This window comes from Danio rerio, chromosome 23, assembly GCF_052040795.2.
Source record: "Danio rerio strain M-AB ecotype USA chromosome 23, GRCz13ab, whole genome shotgun sequence".
NCBI lineage: Eukaryota > Metazoa > Chordata > Actinopteri > Cypriniformes > Danionidae > Danio > Danio rerio.
The window spans coordinates 7,008,344-7,030,085 of NC_141043.1; the positions used below are offsets into that span (position 1 = coordinate 7,008,344).

Consider the following 21,742-nt stretch of genomic DNA (forward strand, 5'->3'; position numbering starts at 1 on the left):
CGTCTACACTATCGAGCGTGTATGAACTGTGATTACTTTTTAAATTGCTGATTAGCTATTGGCCATTTCCCTCTCTGACTGAAGGCAGTCGACCAATCGCGACAGACTGTCATCGGTCCAATCAGCGCAGATTAGCTCCGCGCTAAGGAGGGGTTTGGGAACAAATGAATCACTGGACGATTCATACAGGAGTCGCTGGGGTAATTAGCTAAAAATAAATGCAGATTATAAGACCATGAAAGTGTTTTTTGACCTTGCATGCATATTAGACTGTTGTTGGAGACCCTTACAACCAGGATATGACCCTATTTCATGTATAATATGGGCTCTTTAAACAAAGCGATTTTGTATAGGGTGACAATTAACCGGAAGCCCTGGGATTGGCTGACTGAAATTAAAAGTTTGTGTGTAAATGCCCCATTAATATTTGGAAAGCGTACAGCACCACCTGCTGTTAAAAACTAGTCTCACAATCAAAAATCTCTGAATCATTGATCTTCATTTAAAATGATCAATTAATTCCTTCCCGTCTACTTCAGATGCATGTTGCGGGTCACAAACTTTTTTCACATGATGTGACATTTTTCATTATTTTTTTTCTGTATAAATTAATCTGGTTTGACTTACATTCTGGATTGTTTTGAGGGTGACTGTGTCGATGAAGCTGACAGAACTGAAGTCTAGGATGATGGAGTGTGTCTGTTCGCAGCTGGAGGAGTGTGTGTTTGTTTTGCCCCATTCCTGCTCCTCTGTATCCTGCTCTGACTGGAAACTGCAGTTCGTGTTACCCTGGGTTACTGTTGCTATGCTGGTGTCATTGACAATGTGTTCGTGGTCAGTTTCATGGTGGTGCAGAGAGACCAGCATCCTGTTCAATAACTCTCTCAAAACTCCAGTCTATAAACAAGAAACACATCCATGAAATATAATAAATAACTGCATTACAAAGAACTAACACTACAAAATGAACCACACAAAGTTACTTTCTATTTGTCTCTAGCAATCATTCATCATTCATTCATTTTCTTTTCAGTTAGTCCCGTTATTAATGTTTGAGGTCACCACAGCAGAATTAACCGCCAACTTATCCAGCATATGTTTTATGCAGCGGATGCCCCTCCAACTGGGAAACATCCATACACTCTCATTTACAAAGATAACAAAAGATTTTGACAATTTAAGGCTGATTTATACTTCTGCGTCAAACGCCGGCGTAAGCTACGGCGCTGACGCATAGCCATTCGCTGTAGCCGTCGGCGTCACTGACGTGCACCTCTCAAAAATTGTAACTACACGTCGCAACGATGCGTAGCGCAAGCTCTGTTATTGGTCGGCTTGGTAGCGCTGACGAGTCTGGGCGGGACCGAGAGCCGCGCGAATGGCGCGAGCTGGACGCAAGCCCAATGGAGCAATGGTTTACAAGTGTCGAGTCCCGTGAAGGAGCTCCGGATGGAAAGATTTGTTTTGTGTTTACCTCATAGTTAAAAGTTGTTGCACGTCCGCCGGTTCCTGCCTCAAAATGAGCGAGTTTGAGCCACTTGTACATCCAGGAAGTGTTCAGGAAAAGCAAAAAAGCAGAGAAGAAACTCGACACAGGGGAACATTTACACCTCACTGCCCACTAGCGTTTCGCAAGTGTTAATTCAGACCAACAGAGACAGCGCGTTGCATGCGCCGTGGGTCACGCCGGTCACTTGACGCAGAAGTATAAACCAGGCTTTAGCCCACCCAATTTACCTGTACTGCATGTCTTTGGACTGTGGGGGAAACCGGAGCACTCAGAGGAGACCCACACGAACAAGGGGAGAACATGCAAACTCCACAAAGAAAAGCCAACTGACCCAGCCGAAGCTCAAACAAGCAACCTTTGCTGTAAGGTGACAGCACTACCTACTGCACCATCGCATCGCCCTTCATTAGCAATCATGAATTGCAATTTAAAAAATTGCCAGTGAGTTGGCAGAGATCGTGCCGGTGATTAATCATTAGTAGAGTATATAACTGCTGCACGTGGAGTGGGCAGTTACACTTTACCCACTGAGGAGCTGATCACTCAGCTATCAAAGCCCAGCTGTTGTGGCATCATAGACACTCTTCTCCTTTCCTTCTTCAGGGAACATGGGTTACGCTAGTAACCGAGACATTCCACTTCAGTGGGAACTCTGACGTGTGTCTGGAAAGACTCTATGGGAGAGTGTATGGAAAACGCCACAGCAGCTAAGCCCATCACGCCTCTGATGTGAAGTTTGCCAAGCATACCGTCAGTGAACAAGCATCACCAATGGCGCAACCTTCCAATGTCCCCAAGCCCCTTAAATTACCATTACATGGGAATAATTTAGAAAGGATTTAGCTCGGGGTCTTGTAGTCAAGGGATTTTTTAAATACAACAGTACGTTGGAAAAAGCTTGCCAGTCCACGAAGGGGGAGGATGCTGCGGAGGCCACCTGCTACCCAAATGGGGAGACCTGATGACAATATGGACATATGGGCTAGGTCTAACTACGGGGGAACGCTACATATGATAAACTGAGAGGCGCTAAAGCCCAGGAGGACACAACACTTCTTGTTTAGTTTGCTCTCACCCCCTGGGTAACATGGCTCACCTTGGCACTGATAGGCGAGAGTGCTGGCATCTACTATCCAGTGTGCCAACCACTGTTTTGATAAGGCACTTCCCTTCTGTCGACTACCACAACAGATAAAGAGCTGTTCAGATGATCGTATATTCTGTGTACGTTCCACATAAAGGTGTAAAGCATGAACGGGACAAAGCAGTGAAAGAGCTGGGTCTGCCTTGAGGGCAGCACTTGCAGGTTCACCACCTGGTCTCTAAATGGGGTGGTAGGAACCTTAGGCACATAGCCGGGCCGGGGTCTCAAAATATCGTGAGAGTAGGTCGGCCCAAATTCCAGGCACGCAGAAGCAGTGCTTCTTTACATGGACAGAATGTTTAAGGAGACCGAGTGGTTCAAACAGATCTCTCTGCAGACATGACAGGACTACAGTAGAGATCTGCGCGGGACTAAATTTTGAATCCCACTCCCGCCCGCACCCACCAGGTTTTAGCCCGAACCCGACCGCTCCCGCTTATATTAAGAATTTATTGTCCTGCTGCCCGACCCGCCCCGTTTTCTGCCCGCCGCGCCCGATCCCGCTAAAAGCGGGGGAGAACAAAACCGAAAATCCCCCAGCTATACAGTCCAGACAGCCAAGCTGTCTGTATAAACATACACACACACAGCACCAAGCACACACACACAGACAAATCTCTCTCTCTCATACGTGCGCGCGCGCACTAACACACACACAAGCACCAAGCAGACACACAGGTCTTTGCTGTTATATCAACTCAAAGGCATGTAATACCATGTATCAAGTACCAATGTAATACCAAAAGGTTTTATATAAAGGTATATAAATACTGAGTCACGCCAGCTCCGGGCCGCAGCGCACATTACTCTCGGGCCGATTCCGGCGCGGATGCGGCAGCGTCGGGTCGCTTACGGCCGCCGCATCTGGCCCGATTGATTCGGGCCGGAATCGGGCAGTGAGTCCACAAGCATCCGGAGTCCGGCAGCCGGAGCCGGGCTGAGTGGTAAGTCTCTGGCAGGCGAGAATCTAGCCGGAACTGGCCCGAGTGTATTTTGCTATCTGGGAAAACTCTCTCTCTCTCATTCACGCGCACGCGTGCACTAACATACACACACACAAGCACCAAGCACACACACAGGCAAAGCTCGCTCTCTCTCTCTCTCTCTCTCTCTCTCTCTCTCTCTCTAATTCGCATAGCAATATCCGCGATATTGCTAGACAGCCCACTACCGTCCCAAATTAAACCCGTTACCGACCGCTCCCGCGATTTATTCGAAAATTTATTCCCGCGCCGCGGAAATCTGGTCGGGTCCTGCGGCGCCCGCGGGAATGCAGACCTCTACTACAGAGTGATTCAAAGAGGGCAAGAGAGAGGGGCGGGATGGATTTAATCGCCACACTCCTCTGAGGAACTGGAGGATTATATTATGCTTCCAGACCGTGCTGCCATCCGCTGCATCATGGTGAGCGGTGATGGCTGCAATGTAAACCATCAGTGTGGAGGGTGACAGCCTAAGCTCCAACTTATCCTGAAGGAAAGATAACACAACGTTAATCTGGCAAATTCGGGGGTCTTCTTGTCGAGAATCACACCAATCAGCAAATAGACTGAGTGATGGTGTTAATCACAAACGCCGGTAGGTGACCTAAGTCTTTATGCTCCGTCTATAGACCACAAATGGAGGTTCCAGAGATGTGGGCGTGAGATCTGTACCAGATGGTGCCCTGTCCCTGTGAGAGGAGGTCCTCTCTCAGGCAAATACGACACGGAGAGGGCGTCGCGAGAAGTTTGAGTTCAGAAATCCTGGCGCAACTAACAAGACCTGCTCCTTGTCTTCCCTGACCTTGCACTGCGTGAGTAGGTTCACTTGGGTAAACACATATTTGCGCATGCCTGGGGGCCAGCTGTGAGCCAGGGCATAAAACCAGGGCATGGAGAGGAGAGAGAAAGGAGACTGTCCTCTTTTATTGAAAATTTGGTTACCGCCGACCCCGAGGCCAGCAGTGGTGATGTTAAAGTCGGTGATGTTTTCGACTGTGATCCTCGGCCCTCCACTGAGGAAAGAGCAGGTCCCCTCTTCTCCAGGTGGTCCATACATCCAACACACTCTAAGCCTAACCACATTCTAGCCCTGACAATACAGTATGTTGATGTAATGAATTAATATTACTCAGTAGTTATATGAATAGTTACACTGTAACAAAGACACCTTAAAATAAAGTGTATCCCAGCATTCCTCTCTCACCTGCTTATCTTGACCCTTCGCTTGTCCCTTTTTTGCCTTCTCCTCTTCCTCCTTCCTTTTTTTCAGCTCGAGCATCTTTGGAATATTAATTCCACTCTGCAAGCATAGAAATTCAAGCTGAAATCTGCCGTGGCTTATTTTTTAGGTCATGTGTGTAAAAGTGGTACCTTCTCCAACAAGGCTTCATGATAGAGTTCGGCATTTGCATAGTAGATCATTGTAGAAGAACGGAAGATGGTGATACCTGGGATTGCTTTAGCCTGGTTAGAAGCACAATAAAAACCATTTATTCATTCATTTACTCATTTTCTTTTCGGCTTAGTCCCTTTAATAATCTGAAGTCGCCACAGCGGAATGAACCGCCAACTTATCCAGCACGTTTTTACAATAAAAACCAATAGAGTTCAAATAAGAGCACAATATATGAACACTTTTCCTTTTTTTAATTTTCAGAATTAATGTGCTCTTCAATGAATATTTGAAGGAATTTTACTTGTGTGCTATAGAACAATGCTATCAAGACTCTTCAACTAAAAGTTTTTAATTTATGAAAAGAAAATACAGCATTCAAAGATAGAAAGCTTTTTAAGGGACTCAAATTCAACCCCTTTGACAATCAGCCTATCTGCACTTGGTTTATCTGCTTATCGGCTTAATTGGCTGAAATTTCAGCTTTCGGGATTTGTCAAAACTACCATCAGATGCATGATTAAAGGGGCAGTATGCATTTTTTTACCACTAAAAGGTGTGTATTCACAACAAACAAAGGCGTATTTCGAGTGTGGAACCTTGGTAGTTGTGGTTTTCATCATCCTAAAGGACTCCTGCAGAAATAATGTTGATAGATGAACTAAGGTATTTACCACTCATTATCATGTAGTATGAACAGAATAAGGCTAAAAGTTGTCAAAGTGATATGAGAAAGCTGAAGCAATGACAAGGGTCTGGCTGCAGACTGGGTGCACATGCAAGCTGAGGTGCATACAATGCTTTTAATGCGCATATGTGACGTCTCTAGCTCCACTGAGTGCATGTGTTTAAATCTTGAAGCAAACAAAAAAGCAAGTCAGCAGCTACTATTGGAAGCAATTATACAGCTAGAATGACTTTTTAGTCAGGAGTTTAGTGGGCACTCCAGCTGGTCATCGTAATTTAAACATACTTCTGTAATGAATGGGTTACTACTTGGGTTGAGTTCAGACGCAGATTTATATGAGACTATTCAGGCAGGCAAGGTTAGTACAGGAGCAAATGGTTGTATAATGGAAATTCAAGTAATTATATTCACATGCGAAGAGGTTGAGGCAGGTGGCAAAACAAACATAAACAATGAAACAAACACACAGCTAGACTAGACAGGAAATGCTTACGTAATGCTCACAAGGGAAACAAGACTCAGCAATAATGATTATGCGACTCTGTCCAGGGGATCTTTCAATTGAGAAGTATGTGGAGGACTTTGTGCAGGTAGCCAGGACTACAGTAGAGATCTGCGCGGGACTAAATTTTGAATCCCACTCCCGCCCGCACCCACCAGGTTTTAGCCCGAACCCGACCGCTCCCGCTTATATTAAGAATTTATTGTCCCGCTGCCCGACCCGCCCCGTTTTCTGCCCGCCGCGCCCGATCCCACTAAAAGCGGGGGAGAACAAAACCGAAAATCCCCCAGCTATACAGTCCAGACAGCCAAGCTGTCTGTATAAACACACACACACAGCACCAAGCACACACACACAGACAAATCTCTCTCTCTCTCTCATACGCGCGCACTAACACACACACAAGCACCAAGCAGACACACAGGTGTTTGCTGTTATATCAACTCAAAGGCTTGTAATACCATGTATCAAGTACCAATGTAATACCAAAAGGTTTTATATAAAGGTATATAAATACTGAGTCACGCCAGCTCCGGGCCGCAGCGCACATTACTCTCGGGCCGATTCCGGCGCGGATGCGGCAGCGTCGGCTCGCTTACGGCCGCCGCATCTGGCCCGAATCGGGCAGTGAGTCCACAAGCATCCGGAGTCCGGCAGCCGGAGCCAGGCTGAGTGGTAAGTCTCTGGCAGGCGAGAATCTAGCCGGAACTGGCCCGAGTGTATTTTGCTATCTGGGAAAACTCTCTCTCTCTCATTCACGCGTGTGTCAGATTTATATGAGACTATTCAGGCAGGCAAAGTTAGTACAGGAGCAAATGGTTGTATAATGGAAATTCAAAAGAGTAATTATATTCACATGCGAAGACGTTGAAGCAGGTGGCAAAACAAACATAAACAATGAAACAAACACACAGCTAGACTAGACAGGAAATGCTTACGTAATGCTCACAAGGGAAACAAGACTCAGCAATAATGATTATGCGACTCTGTCCAGGGGATCTTTTAATTGAGAAGTATGTGGAGGACTTTGTGCAGGTAGCAAATTTAACTACCATGATACATTGTACCAATAAAAACTCCCTGTCATTCACATGACCTACAAATCCCATGACCTACAAATGCACTGGCCTCACACACCTCTTGATTACACACACAAAACTGAAGCTCGTGAAGACTGATTACTTTGACTATATATACATCACACACACACATCCAGTGCTGAGTCTTGTTTTCCTTGTGAGCTTTACATAAGCATTTCCTGTCTAATCTAGCTGTGTTTTTAACCAATGGTGTGTGACATCATTAGCATGGTCACTCAGGACACAGTCCATATTACTAAAAATGTAAAAAAAAAAAATGTAAACAACTGTGCTTCCTTTAACACCAATAATTTTGATCAGTCTTCTTTTTCAAATATCTTGTATGCATTTTTATGCTGTGCTACAGAATATATGTATCTCATGAAATATGCTTAAAAATATATTTTACTCCTGTTAGGAAACTTGAAACAGGACTAAGGAGTGACTGCTAACATTTAAGGTAATTTAATAATAGAATTAAGGTTGTTCTCTAAATTTGATCTCCACTGTAGAATCTAGATTATATTTATTAAATAAATCAGAAAAACTGTGGTAATGCTGTCAATGAGCAGTAGGAAAGTCTCACCGCCTTATATGACTCTGTTTCTAAGTACAGTTCTGTGTCAGGAACTCTGCCAAGTAAAGAGTACCTGGGACTAGACAGAAAGAAATAACGGTATTATTTCAATAAAATCTTCGGCAATCATCTTTTTTTGACTGCCTTTCCCCCACCGCTGAGTCCTGAAGATGACAGTGAGCAGTGTGAAGGTGATGGAAGCTGCCAGACCCAGATCCAGATTCAACAGAACCGTACAGAGAAACGTGACCAGCCACACCAGCTGGAGAAACAGACAGACAGAGAAATAGTCAAGACCAGTGGTGGAAAGAGAAGTCATTCTCAAGTAAAAAAAATACTATTATTTGCACAAAAAAGTAGTGCAAGTAGAGCAAAAGTATTTTTTCTAAATACTACTCAAATCATGAATAAAAGTAGCCTTTCTAAAAGTACTGAAGAGTAGTGAGTGCTGTGCTATGAATGTTATTCCATCATAAACCCTGCCTGTGTTTCTAAGTGTAAATATATTATTTGCCATTCATTGACTATAAATGTAAAATGTGAGATTAGTTTAATTTGAGAACACATTACATTAATATTATGCACCTATAGGTAATAATTAACCCAACAGAAATATGTTTACCCTTAGAGTGAAAACGGGGTAACCTAAAAATCTAAAAAAGGGCAAAAAAAATCTAGCTGTGCTATATTAATGCTTAGGTCATGCATTTTGAACCTTGACTAACAAGCTACGAGTATCCAGTATTTGTTAAAAAACAGAAATGTGCGCACATCTATCAATCTTGAAGGCAGGTGCTCGATCAAAAAACAAACATTAGTAGCAAAAGATCTAAAGGAAATCAGCACACTGCCACTTTAGCTCTCAAAAAATCTTTAATGTCAATGTCATGACGTTTCGACCGACATGGTCTTCATCAGGTCGACCATGTCGGTCGAAACGTTGTAACATTGACATTAAAGATTTTTTGAGAGCTAAAGTGGCAGTGTGCCGATTTCCTTTGGATCTTTTATTCAGTACTTGGTCCCACAAACAAAGGACAGAATAAATGCAATGGTGCATCTATGTGTAAACGTAAAATTCTGTAGTGCATTATTTATTTTTGAGGCCATTTTTTCTGATTTCAGTCATCATACAGTAAAGGCATCCGTCATCTTATCATCAGTGACAGTCTCTCGATCATTGCATGTTATGGTTTAGCAATTTCTTGAACATTTTTAATGGTGTACATCAGTGGTCCCCAATACCCGGGCCTTGGAACGGAGGTAGTCCGTAAATCAATTGGTACCGGGCCGCACAAGAAATCATTAATTATTTCCATTTCATTTATTATCTGAGTATGAATGATCTTTTATTTTGCTTAATAGGTTGCCCCTAAACAACTCAGTAAAGTACAATTCCGATGAAAAACTTCTTAATTGCAGTGTCTTCAGTAGTTACTTCATTACTTTACACCACTGCACACATCATCCACACACCACACAAACACATTCAGAAGGCTCACCAGATCTACTTTGTTGCTCCTCCACAAAACTGGAAGATCCCGACACTGCATGAACATCCCTTTCAGATTCACAAACACAATGGTGGACAGGACAGCCTGATGATGGACACATAGTTAGGGGCTTTAAAAAAACTTGATAAGGTGCCACTATTATGAAAAATAGCTAATGTATTCTAAGAATATGCAATGTAAGTTTAATTGTAGCTAGCTTTTTTAAAAAGATATTTCAGTTGTCAACCCTGCTGAAAAATCCAGCTTAAACCAGCCTAGGCTGGTTGGCTGGTTTTAGCTGTTCGACCAGGCTGGTTTTAGAGGGGTTTTGGCCACTTCCAGGCTGGTTTTAGAAGGGTTTTGGCCACTTCCAGGCTGGTCTCCAGCCATTTCCAGCCTGGTCTTAGCTGGTCAGGCTGGGAGATGACCAGCTAAAACCAGCTTGACCAGCCTAGCCAAGCTGGGAGTCCAGCCAAAACCAGCCAAATCCAGCTAAAACCAGCTTGACCAGCCTGGTTTAAGTTGGATTTGGCTGGTCATTTTCCAGCCTGACCAGCTAAGACCAGGCTGAAATTGGGTGGAAACCAGCCTGGAAATGGCCAAAACCCCTCTAAAACCAGGCTGGTCAACCAGCTAAAACCAGCCAACCAGCCTAGGCTGGTTTAAGCTGGATTTTTCAGCAGGGAAACTATAACCATTTAAGTATAAACTACAATACATTTGAAGATTAATGCAAAGCATTCAGAAACATGTAAATAATCACGCAGTTTGACAGCATGCCTATAGCCTGAAACAAGAAGTGTCTTTTTAGAACTATCTGTGTATTATTATAGTTTTATTATTTTGAAATTACCTTGTCATTTTTATCAGTTTATGATTATTATAATTACTTTTATTCCCTCTGCACTTGATTGTAATTTTTTTACACTGATAACACAAATATTGCACGCATCATGCACTTTATGTAGATTGCTATCTTATTTTTAGTTTTCTTCTTGGAGTTTTTTAATGTAGCTCTGTGTTTTTATGTAGCATAAGAAGGACTGTTTCACTGCAATATGTACTACATCTGCTACATAAGATTGATATAAAAAAAAAAATTTAAAGGGCACCTATGGTGAAAAATCTACTTTTCAAGCTGTTTGGACAAACATGTGTGTAAGTATAGTGTAAGACCTTCATATTAGGGTGATATAAACACACAGTCCTTTTCTTTCAATTTAACAACATAAAAACAGTGGACCAATTGGAGCGGATTTCAGACTGACCGCAACTTTACGTAGGAGAGCGTACTAAAAGCCATTAGTGTAAATGAGGCCTTAGTCCCTTTATTAATCTGGGGTCGCCACAGCAGAATGAACCACCAACTTATGCAGCACATTTTTACGCAGCGGATGCCCTTCCAGCCACAACCCATCTTTGGGAAACATCCACACATTCACACACACTCATACACTATGAACAATTTAGCTTACCCAATTCACCTGTACCGCATGTCTTTGGACTGTGGGGAAAACCGGAGCACCCGGAGGAAACTTGCATGCAAACTCCACACAGAAACGGCAACTGAGCCGAGGATTGAACCAGCCGAGGATCGAACCAGTGCCCCAGCGATCTTCTTGCTGTGAGGTGACAGCAGTACCTACTGCGCCACTGTGTCACCGTGTTCATTTAAAATATTTATTATAATTAATATTTTGCTATTTATTATTTTATTAGTATTACTTCACAATTAAGCTAAAAGCGGGCGCAAGAGTTACCAATGAATTAAAAGTGTCTGAAAATATTTTATTATCGACAAATGTTAAATGATGTTTGTTCAGCCTTTACTTGAGCGCATGACTTACTGTGGGCAGTTCCTCAAAAAGTGGACCAAGCTTCAAAACAGTAATGAGCACAATAACAGCAGATATTAATCCAGCCACCTGCAGGACACAAGGGTATAGCAGTTGTGCATAACTGTATTTGAAGAGTGTAGAAGCAAAAACCTCTAAGTGCCGTCTAAACATTTCCTCTAATATTTGCATTTTTCCAGGTTGTTACATTTAGTTTAAGTGATTTTGCTCTAAGTGCAAGGAATGGGTTATTTTAATTGCCTTTAACGTAAAATAACTGAACTTAAAAATAGAAGTAAAAATTCATTCATTTATTCATTTTCTTTTCAGCTTAGTGCCTTTATTAATCTAGGGTTGCCACAGCGGAATGAACCGCCAACTGATCCAGTAAATGTTTTACGCAGCAGTTTAACTTCCAGCTGCAACTTATCACTGGGAAACATCCATACACACCCATTCACACCCATATACCATGAACAATTTAGCCTACCAAATGCAGCTATACTGCATGTTATTGGACTGGTGGGGGAAACCGGCGCACTCGGAGGAAACCCACGCCAACTCGGAGAGAACATGCAAACTCCATACAGAAATGCCAACTGACCCAGCCAAGGTTTGAAACAGCGACCTTTTTGCTGTGAGGCGATCATGCTACCCACTGCACCACCGTGAGGCCCAAAAGAAAAAATTCAAAGGTAAATTTCAGACGGCACTTACAGATTTTTGTATCTGAACTCTTTATTTATTTATGCAAAAGTGAAAAAAATTGGGGTAATTTTTAAAATTCAGTATGGGATTATTACCTGTGTTTTCCCCCCTGTGCTCTCCTGAATAAGACTGCGAGACATTGAGGAAGTGACGGCGTAGCACTGAAAGAATCCACCAATGGTGTTACTGAGACCCAACGCCACCAACTCCTGCAGAGCGACCAAAAGAGCAACTTACACCTGCACCTTTCTTAAACATTTTCCAGAGTATATTATTGTAAACAAGTGTGTAAAATACAGGACTCGTTGTAGAATTGTGGGTTTATGAAGCATTTTCTATTAATTTTGTCTGAAACCACAATTTTGTCTGAAACCAAACCACCAGATGGGCCACCAAACACCAAAACATTTCTGTCATAGGCCTTGAACCGGCCATCAGCACCCCTGGGTATTGTCTTGATTACAGGCGAGCTAACCCTTGCAGATCACTGGAGAATTCACTATTATTAACGCTACTACACATCTGAACTGAACTGGACTACATATCCCATCATGCAACTCACACACCCCAGTTTCAGAGTCTTGTCAACTGTATGTGAGCATTAGTAACAGATCAAAAGAAGTTGGTGCAAATCATATGCAAATCATATGCAAATCATTTTTCTATTAGCACTTTACATATTATTATGCCTTATTATAAGCAATGTAACAGAGTTAACAGACCTCAGGCACTTAGACTTAATAGACTTAATAACTTCATAAGAATTAAAACTGAATGTATGATTCGCAGTAGAGGTCTGCATAAATTTCCGAATAAATCGCGGGAGCGGTCGGTAACAGGTAATTTGGGACGGGAGCGGGTTGTCTAGCAATATCGCGGATATTGCTATGCGAATAAGAGAGAGAGAGAGAGAGAGAGAGAGCTTTGCCTGTGTGTGTGCTTGAAGCTTGTGTGTGTGTATGTTAGTGAGCGCGTGCGCGAATGAGAGAGAGAGAGAGATAGAGAGATAGAGAGAGAGAGAGAGAGAGAGAGAGAGAGAGCAGATAGCAAAATACACTCGGGCCAGTTCTGGCTAGATTCTCGCCTGCCGGAGACTCACCACTCAGCCCGGCTCCGGCTGCCGGACTCTAGATGCGTGTGGACTCACTGCCCGATTCCGGCCCGAATCAATCGGGCCAGATGCGGCGGCCGTAAGCGAGCCGACGCTGCCGCATTCGCGCCGGAATCGGCCCGAGAGTAATGTGCGCTGCGGCCCGGAGCTGGCGTGACTCAGTATTTATATACCTTTATATAAAACCTTTTGGTATTACATTGGTACTTGATACATGGTATTACAAGCCTTTGAGTTGATATAACAGCAAACGCCTGTGTGTCTGCTTGGTGCTTGTTTGTGTGTTAGTGCGCGCGCGCGCGTATTTGAGAGAGAGAGATTTGTCTGTGTGTGTGTGCTTGGTGCTGTGTGTGTGTGTGTTTATACAGACACTTTGGCTGTCTGGACTGTATAGCTGGGGGATTTTCGGTTTTGTTCTCCCCCGCTTTTAGCGGGATCGGGCGCGGCAGGCAGAAAACGGGGTGGGTCGGGCAGCGGGACAATAAATTCTCAATATAAGCGGGAGCGGTCGGGTTCGGGCTAAAACCTGGCGAGTGCGGGCGGGAGCGGGATTCAAAATTTAGTCCCGTGCAGATCTCTAATTCGCAGCTAGCTCTCTGCAACTCTCACATGGTTGCCCACTGAAGCTAAGCAGGGCTGAGCCCGGTCAGTACCTGGATGGGAGACCACATGGGAAAGCTAGGTTGCTGCCAGAGGGGGTGTTAGTGAGACCAGCAGGGGGTGCTCAACCTGCGGTCTGTGTGGGTCCTAATGCCCCAGTATAGTGACGGGGATGCTATACTGCTCAGTGAGTGCCGTCTTTCGGATAAGACATTAAACCGAGGTCCCGACTCTCTGTGGTCGTTAAATATCCTAGGATGTCCTTTGAAAAAGAGTAGGGGTTTAACCCCGGCATCCTGGCCAAATCTGCCCACGGGCCTCTGTCCATCATGGCCTCCTAACCCTTTCCATATCATAATTGGCTTCATCACACTCTTCTCTCCACCAATCAGCTGGTGTGCGGTCTGGCGCAAAATGGCTGCCGTCAAGTCATCCAGGTGGATGCTGCACACTGGTGGTGGATGAGGAGATTCCCCCTATGTGTAAAGCGCTTTGAGTGCCCAGAAAAGCGTTATATAAATGTAAGGAATTATTATTATTATGATTCAGGAGTCAAAAATGCTTAGTGGGGATCATTAAGTTAATATTTAAAAAAATGTCTTTAAATACACATATAAAAACAATATTTTTATTCATTCAATTCAAGAACTTTATTCATTTGTCTTATTATTCAAAACTGTTTCATTTAAGTTTGGTTTTGGAAAAATAATAGAAGGTTTAACTAGCACAAAATGTGCCCACAATCACATACAGTCAAATCAAACAGTATTCAGACACCAGCCATCATTTTACTAGTGAATGCAGGACACTTCAGTTCATTTAACAAAAGTGAGTTTAGCAAAATAAAACAAAATGGGAAGTGTTATACCCCAAAAATATAATAAACGTTGAAGGTGTCTGAATAACTCTGAAGCTTTTGATTGTACATATGTAGCAAAGTTTGGTTGACCGGTGTCAGTATTGTATCACATGTTGTACCTGATTGCTGTCAACTTTATATCCATGTTTGAGAGCAAAGATCTTGCCCAGAGAAATGCTAATGGCATATCCCACCACAGCCACAGCAAATGCATCTCCTGCCACTGACGAAAAGAAACACACCTCCGGGATTCTGGGGGGCATCAGCCTGGGGAAGAGGTCAAAGGTGGTAAAGTCTAGATTGGATACATGGCCGGCCAGAAGATATGCACATCAATATAGCAGCATTTCTTTATGACGCTGTATAACAATAATTCATATTTTTACAGTACTGTGATGGTTGGGTTCAGGGTTGAGGTGGGGGTAGGTGTTAAAAAATATATTGGGTAATTTAATAGATAGCATAAATAACACTCAACTACTGTTTTTACAATACTGTGATGGTTGGGTTTACGGTTGGGGTAGATGTTAATAAAATACATTTCATAGGAAATTTAATAAATAATGTAAATAATTCTCGTTAACATCCGGCCGCGTCAAAGATTACAAATCACCAACGGCCAATGTATAACTATAAATGTATGTTCATGCATAGACTGCATATAGAGAGGGTGATGCAAATGTTTTAAATTAGAATATTATGCTCATATTGTAAGTGCACAATGCACATTTCTATTATTGTGTGTTAGTATAAGTACAAAACAATGACACATTTCACACTGACTTTGTTGCATTATTTAACTTGTCCACAAGTTTTTGTCTTACAGTCAGAAGAGACAGAGACACAACAACTACACGGTTCAAAAAAGCTGAATGCCTGAATTTTTATCCAGTGTTATTAAAATTTAAAATGTGCTTAGCTTTTGGATGAAGTGCTTGAAAATATAGATGTTGCTTTCATAACCAATAATCTTAATAAATTCTGTAGGAAATATATATTTTACAAGATTAATACATCTTAATAAAGATATAAAGGACAGTAATTCAATATAGGGCTTAGGGCAAACATGCCATTTTTCCTAGAATACTATACTAAACTAGACTAGACTGTACTGTTTTTTTAATGGTGGACTTGAGTATTAGTCTGCTTAATATCTGTTGATACTGCTTCTTCAACAGACATTTAACTGACAATATGAAACTCAGCAAGTACATGTCAACTTACACTAACCCTAACCCCAACCTAACAGTCTACTTCTAATCTAATGAGAATAAGTTGGCATGTAGGTGCAATGTAACTTAAATTCAATAAACAGACCATCAAAATAAAGTATGACCGACTATACTAGACTAGACTATGCTACTACTATACTATAGCAAATAGCATCTGATATAATGTGAGAAAAGGTGAAAGATGGTGGCGCAGTGTCGCTTCTGTGTGGAGTTTGCATGTTCTCCCCACGTTTGTGTGGGTTTCCTCCACAGTCCTAGGACATGCACCATAGGTGAATCGTATAAGCTAAATTGGCCGTAGTGTATGTGCGGTAGTGAATGTGAGAGTGTATGGGTGTCTTCCGTAGCTGGGTTGCGGCTGGAAGGGCATCCGCTGCGTAAAACACATGCTGGATAAGTTGGCGGTTCATTCCGCTGTGGCGACCCCAGATTAATAAAGGGACTAAGCCGAAAAGAAAATGAATGATTGAATGAATAATGTGAGAAAGAATGCATATGTATGCAAATATGTCATTTGCCACACTCGTAAAGTGCTGGAAAAGTTGAAAAATGCACTTGGAAGGTGGTTGAAAAGTGCTTAAATAAGATTTTAGAAAAGGGGTAAGAACCAAAAAACTAGTCAAAAGAGCAAAAACAACAGATAATTTATGCCTCTTTCCACTGACTGGTACAGTACGGTACGGTTCGGGTCGGTACGGGTCACCTTTATCAGGCTTGCGTTTCCACCACAAAGGGTACCCTTTTGGTGGGCGTGGTTTATGACAAAGTTTAAGTCGAAGTCATGCTCGCTCCAATAAATGTCTACAGTAAAGCTGTACAGATTGTTCACATATCATAATGAGCAGCACTTCTCACAAAACAGATGCTTTATACACATAAATACTTGTTTATAAATGTTTATTACTAACTTTTCTATGAACATGATTTGATTATAACTGCAGATCAATGACAGTGCGAAATAGCCTACTGTAACGTCTGTAATTATATAAAATAAATACATAAATGCAACATATATGAACTCATACAGCCCCTTACAGTCTCTGATATATTATTAATTACAGAAAATTTACACACAGCAAACATTTAGTACTTATTTGAGTTCAAAACACACGCAATATAGCCCACAGTCAGCACAAACCTCTTATCTGTGTCTGTAATGTTCACCAGCACATGTAAGCTCTGTTAGAGAGTCATTTTGTCATTCCCAGTTCAAAATAGTCCAAAAGGCGAAGATAAACACGGCAGTTTGTTCATGATTCAGGTTGCTAAAACAATTTCGCTCTTGTGTCTTGACGGCTTTTTTTTCCGCGTTTTACTTTCGCGTCACTCTCGCGCTTGTCCTTTTTTTCTGAATAGATCTGATGACGGAGACATTTCAATAATCATACACGTTATTATCGTCAGCTCAAGAAGTTTGTTATATCAAATATAGAAGCAATCGTGAGCTCCCGGAAGAAAGCGAATACCGCTCGCACTGTTAGACGAGCTCGTAAAACAACGACACGGCAGATTTTTCTTCTTGGCTTTGTGTCCGTTCATCGAGACAACGACAAGGTTTGTTTGTTCATACATGGCTCGTTATTATATTCCATATAGTATTTCCATGTAATGTCTCGGCTTTGTATTTAAAAAAACATGGCGGTTCCTTTGTTTACGTTCTGTGTAGCTCCACGAGTTCGTGACGTATCTCTGTACCTAATCAGCGTTCAGCTGCACGTGTAGCTCCACCTTTTGGTACCCTTTCTCCTGTTTGGTACCCTTTCGAAAGGGTGCCGAAAAAGTGGTACGGTACGGTTTGGTTCGGTACGCTTTTTGACAGTGGAAACGGCCATAAAAGCGTACCAAATCGAACCGTACCGTACCACTCAGTGGAAACGGGCCAATAGTACAGCGGTTCCCAACAGGGGGGTCCTGACCCACAAGGGGGCCTCAGTGAGCTTTGTCAGGGGTCGCTTCATATTTTTTCTAATTTTTAGCTGGGGACAATTAGGAGAACGATCATGTTGCCATTTTATGCTGACCAAAAAATAAAAAATAAATGGACAAATTTGTAATACGTCCTCCACAAAAAAAGATTGAGTCTCAATGATTCGCCTTCATCAGCTAATACCAATGACCCAAGCATGCTGGACCCAGGTGAGGAATCTATAAACATTTCGGGTCGCAGCGCTAGCAATACTGGAAACACAAATACCAAGAAAGGTACCTAAACTATGGTTTTTTTCCATTTTCTCGAAGCAAAACGTCCCTGACCCAGCCACAGTGCATTATCTGCGCAAAAATTCTTGCTAGCTGTCCAAATTAATAAGACATTTGCAGATGACTCATCCCCAATACCGCGACGAGCCCAGATCATTTTTTGAGTGCAAGGCAAAATAATTGAGACACCCAAAATGAGATGAGAGACGACACAGCTACTGACAGGAAAATTTTAAAAACTTTGCAAATAATATATGGCCAAATTGAAAGCCAAAGCCTTACATTATTCAGTAAAAATGGCCTACAGATTTTTTGCTCTTATATTATACATTAGGCTTTTATTTGTGCATAATCATATCTAGAAATAGTAATAAACATAAGGTTTGTTTGAAAACAACTTTTTTTGTCATAATTACAGCAAATACATGAGTAATAATATCATTAAATGTTGAGGGGGGCCTTACAATATTTTCCGAGGAAAAAGGGGGTCTCAGGCAAAAAAAGGTTGGGAACCACTGTCTTAATAGGTACATCTTTATTGGGATTAAATGGTGCGCATATGAAAAATACTATATTCTTTAATAGTCCTATCGTACTCTATAGTTAAAGTGTTTACATTCATTCTTTCATTCATTTTCTTTTCCGGCTTAGTCCCTTTATTAATCAGGGGTCACCACAGTGGAATGAACCACCAACTTATCTACACTTTCAGAAAAAATGGTACAATGTTGTACCAAAGAAGGTACAAACCCTTGTCACTGGGGCAGTACCTTTTTATGGAACAGAATTGTACTCTAAGACAAAGAAACAAATTTGTACCATTGCAGTTTGTACCTTTAAGAACATGATTTATACCATGGGAAACCAAAATGTACCTTCATCAAAGATACAAATGTTTTTCTAGTTGTTTTGTATTATTGCATTATAGAACTTAATAATTATGTTTATGAGTTTCTTTAAACATGCTTTTAAATGATGAATAATGTTTTAATATGGAACTTATTCATAAATCACTTTGCTTTTCCAGTTATATTTATTTTCATAGATATTGTAATAAAGAAGGAGTTATCCAACACTTATGTACATTCTCACAAATAAAGGTACAGGAGCTGTCACTGGGGCAGTACCTTTTCAAAACATACATATTAGTACCCAAATGTACCTAAAAAGTACCTCTGAAGTACCATTATGGACTCTTCAGGTACAAATATGTACCGTTTAAAAAAGGTATCGCCCCAGTGACAGCTTCTGTACCTTTATTTCTGAGAGTGTACCTTTTTATGAGAACAATTATGTACCTTCATTTGAATTGTACCATAAAAGGTACAGAACAGTATCATAAGAGGTCTTTTCCTTACCATATAAGGTACAACCTTTACAAAAGGTACAAAACTGGCCCTCAAGCAACATTATTTGTACCACCGTGTACCTTTTTTTCTGAGAGTGTTGCATGTTTTACACAGATGCCCTTCCAGCTGCAACCCAACACTGGGAAACACCAATACACTCTTGCATTCACAGACATACACTTTGGCCAATTGAGCTCATCCAATTCACCTATAGTGCATGTGTTTGGACTGTGGGGGAAACTGCAGCACCTGAAGGAAACCACTGCAAACACGGGGAGAACATGCAAACTCCACAGAGAAATGCCAACTGATCCAGCTGGAGCTTAATCCAGTGACCTTCTTGCGGTGATTGTGCTACATACTGCGCCACAGTGACGCCATAGTGTTTACAGCACTTTATTATTAAATGCTACAGCATATGTTAATAGATTATAGGGTTAGGAAAGTGAAAGGTCCTGCAAATCTCACACGTGAGGGTGTACTGTAAGCAGTAATATTTCCTGAAGGCTGGGATTTGTGCTCTACTGTAGACGTGTTTTGATGGGGGTTTTAAAAAGTCAGTCAGCAGAGATCAAGACAAAGAAGTGAGTCACAAGAAAAAGTCATGTTTTTAAAAGAAACTTTGTTAGCTTTGTTGGATGAACAAACAGTAGACTACAGTGATTTCAAGCTCACTGTGTTCCTGTAGTATCCACTCAAAATATTTTACAATCAAGCATGCAATATGAAACACACTCTTACCCTTTGGGAATTTCTCCCACCACGTCAACACCATTAATAGTCTTCATTTCAGTATAATGAGAAATGAGAGTCCCTGCAGTGATCTGTAAACATACACACAGATCTGCTTATGGCTATATGTACTGGTTTGACATCTAAAGAAACCTGAGCACTTTGAGTACTCACCACCATGAGCTCTATGGGAATGGGCAGGGGTAATCTGTGACTGTAGCAGGAGTTGATCTCCTTCACAATAACCAAAGCTGTGAGAGAAACCAGACTGACCACTAAAGTGGGAACGTGAGTCTGCGGTAATAAACCGCACAGCTCCACCAGAGTCTATAACGAAAAAATCAAACAATCAAACACAATAAGTATGCTTAAAATGTCTTGAAACTCACTTTAAAGTGACTTGAATTTGATTTAAAGGGATATACTTGCAGCCCCATCATTCAAAACATTACAATAAAACAAAAACATATAAAACCTAACATAATAAATACGTGTTATAATTTCTTAAATATATGAAAATATATTTATATAACCCACTTAAAAAATCACAGAAGAGAATAAGTTAATACTCTATAATAACTATAGCAGAGATTGTTATAATAGGTGTTATGTTTTTTTTGACATCACATCACATTTTTGTAGTTTTCGCGGAGATTGTTTATGTTGAGAGTTGGGTTGAGTTTGAGTTGTGGGGTTGAGAGTTAAATATCAGCATTAGGATCATCAGCAATGTAGCCCTCACAGACCGCAGGAGAACACTCCTTGCCATTCTAACGAACTACATCATGCACCGCAGTCACACACCAGGTCCAGTTCACCTCTTGATTACACACAAACAGCTGAAGTTCATTAGGACTGATTACTTGAACTGTACATCACAGTCACACATCCATGGCTGAGTCTTGTTTTCAGAGTGAACATTACTAAGCGCTTTCCTTGTGTTGTCTTGTCCTGCTGTGTTTGGACCCTTTGTTTTGTTTACTGTTTATGGTGTTTGGCCTGCCTAGACCATTCACCTGTAACTAGCTATGTTTCCATCCAAAGATGCTAATTAGATTTATGCGCAAAACCAGATAATCGCATAAAAGACACGCGAATAAAATATTGTTTCTATTCAACAAGTCAAAGAAAACAAAATCATCACTTCCTGATTAACTGGCGCCAAATATCAACAGTTAAGATGAAATTTGTTGCTGTAGGAGAAGCTGTGTGAATCTTTTTTTATTTAATAAATTACTTGCTTCAAAAGACAATGCCGACACGCAATGAACACGTGGTGGCGTTTGAAGGTGTGGGATGCGGAGCGCAGACGCTCTTGACGCTCTTCTGGAGGTAATTAATAATATAATATCACTAATACTGAAATAGTTAGGCATTTTAGAATAGCCAAAACAACATTTCAGATGTTTTACAATGTGCTCAGCCAGCTGGTTTATCCATTTACACACATTTTCATCATCACATGATCTCTAATAACAAAATCACATACTGGAATTTGTTCGGTAAAAGTGTTTCCATCGTAGTTTATGCGCATCTTTTTTATTGAATAAACAGTTTATCCAACACAGTCATGGGCATTTTCAAAATTAATGTGCATCTTGGTATTTCCATCAACCATTTTTTATGCGTAGATCCAAAATGCGCATAAAAGTAGTTGGATGGAAACATAACTTTGCCTGACTACTCTTAATAAAAGCTGCGTTTGGATCCGACCCTTGTTGTCATACAGTTGTTCCAATCTGGACTGT

General features: G+C 41.5%; 1 protein-coding gene across 1 annotated transcript in view; it reads right to left on the minus strand.

Annotated features, from left to right (window-relative positions):
* slc26a6l2 (solute carrier family 26 member 6, like 2) overlaps positions 1–21,742 on the minus strand; it is a 45,272-nt gene that overhangs the window by 4,672 nt on the left and 18,858 nt on the right. The window contains exons 6-16 of the mRNA XM_087306519.1: positions 20,169–20,321; positions 20,004–20,086; positions 14,602–14,749; positions 12,008–12,121; positions 11,217–11,294; positions 9,379–9,474; positions 8,032–8,138; positions 7,886–7,955; positions 5,009–5,101; positions 4,842–4,937; positions 628–897 (exon numbers count right to left, since the gene is read on the minus strand). Coding sequence (XP_087162645.1) covers positions 628–897; positions 4,842–4,937; positions 5,009–5,101; positions 7,886–7,955; positions 8,032–8,138; positions 9,379–9,474; positions 11,217–11,294; positions 12,008–12,121; positions 14,602–14,749; positions 20,004–20,086; positions 20,169–20,321 — 1,308 coding nt within the window. The remainder of the gene's footprint in view (positions 1–627; positions 898–4,841; positions 4,938–5,008; positions 5,102–7,885; positions 7,956–8,031; positions 8,139–9,378; positions 9,475–11,216; positions 11,295–12,007; positions 12,122–14,601; positions 14,750–20,003; positions 20,087–20,168; positions 20,322–21,742) is intronic.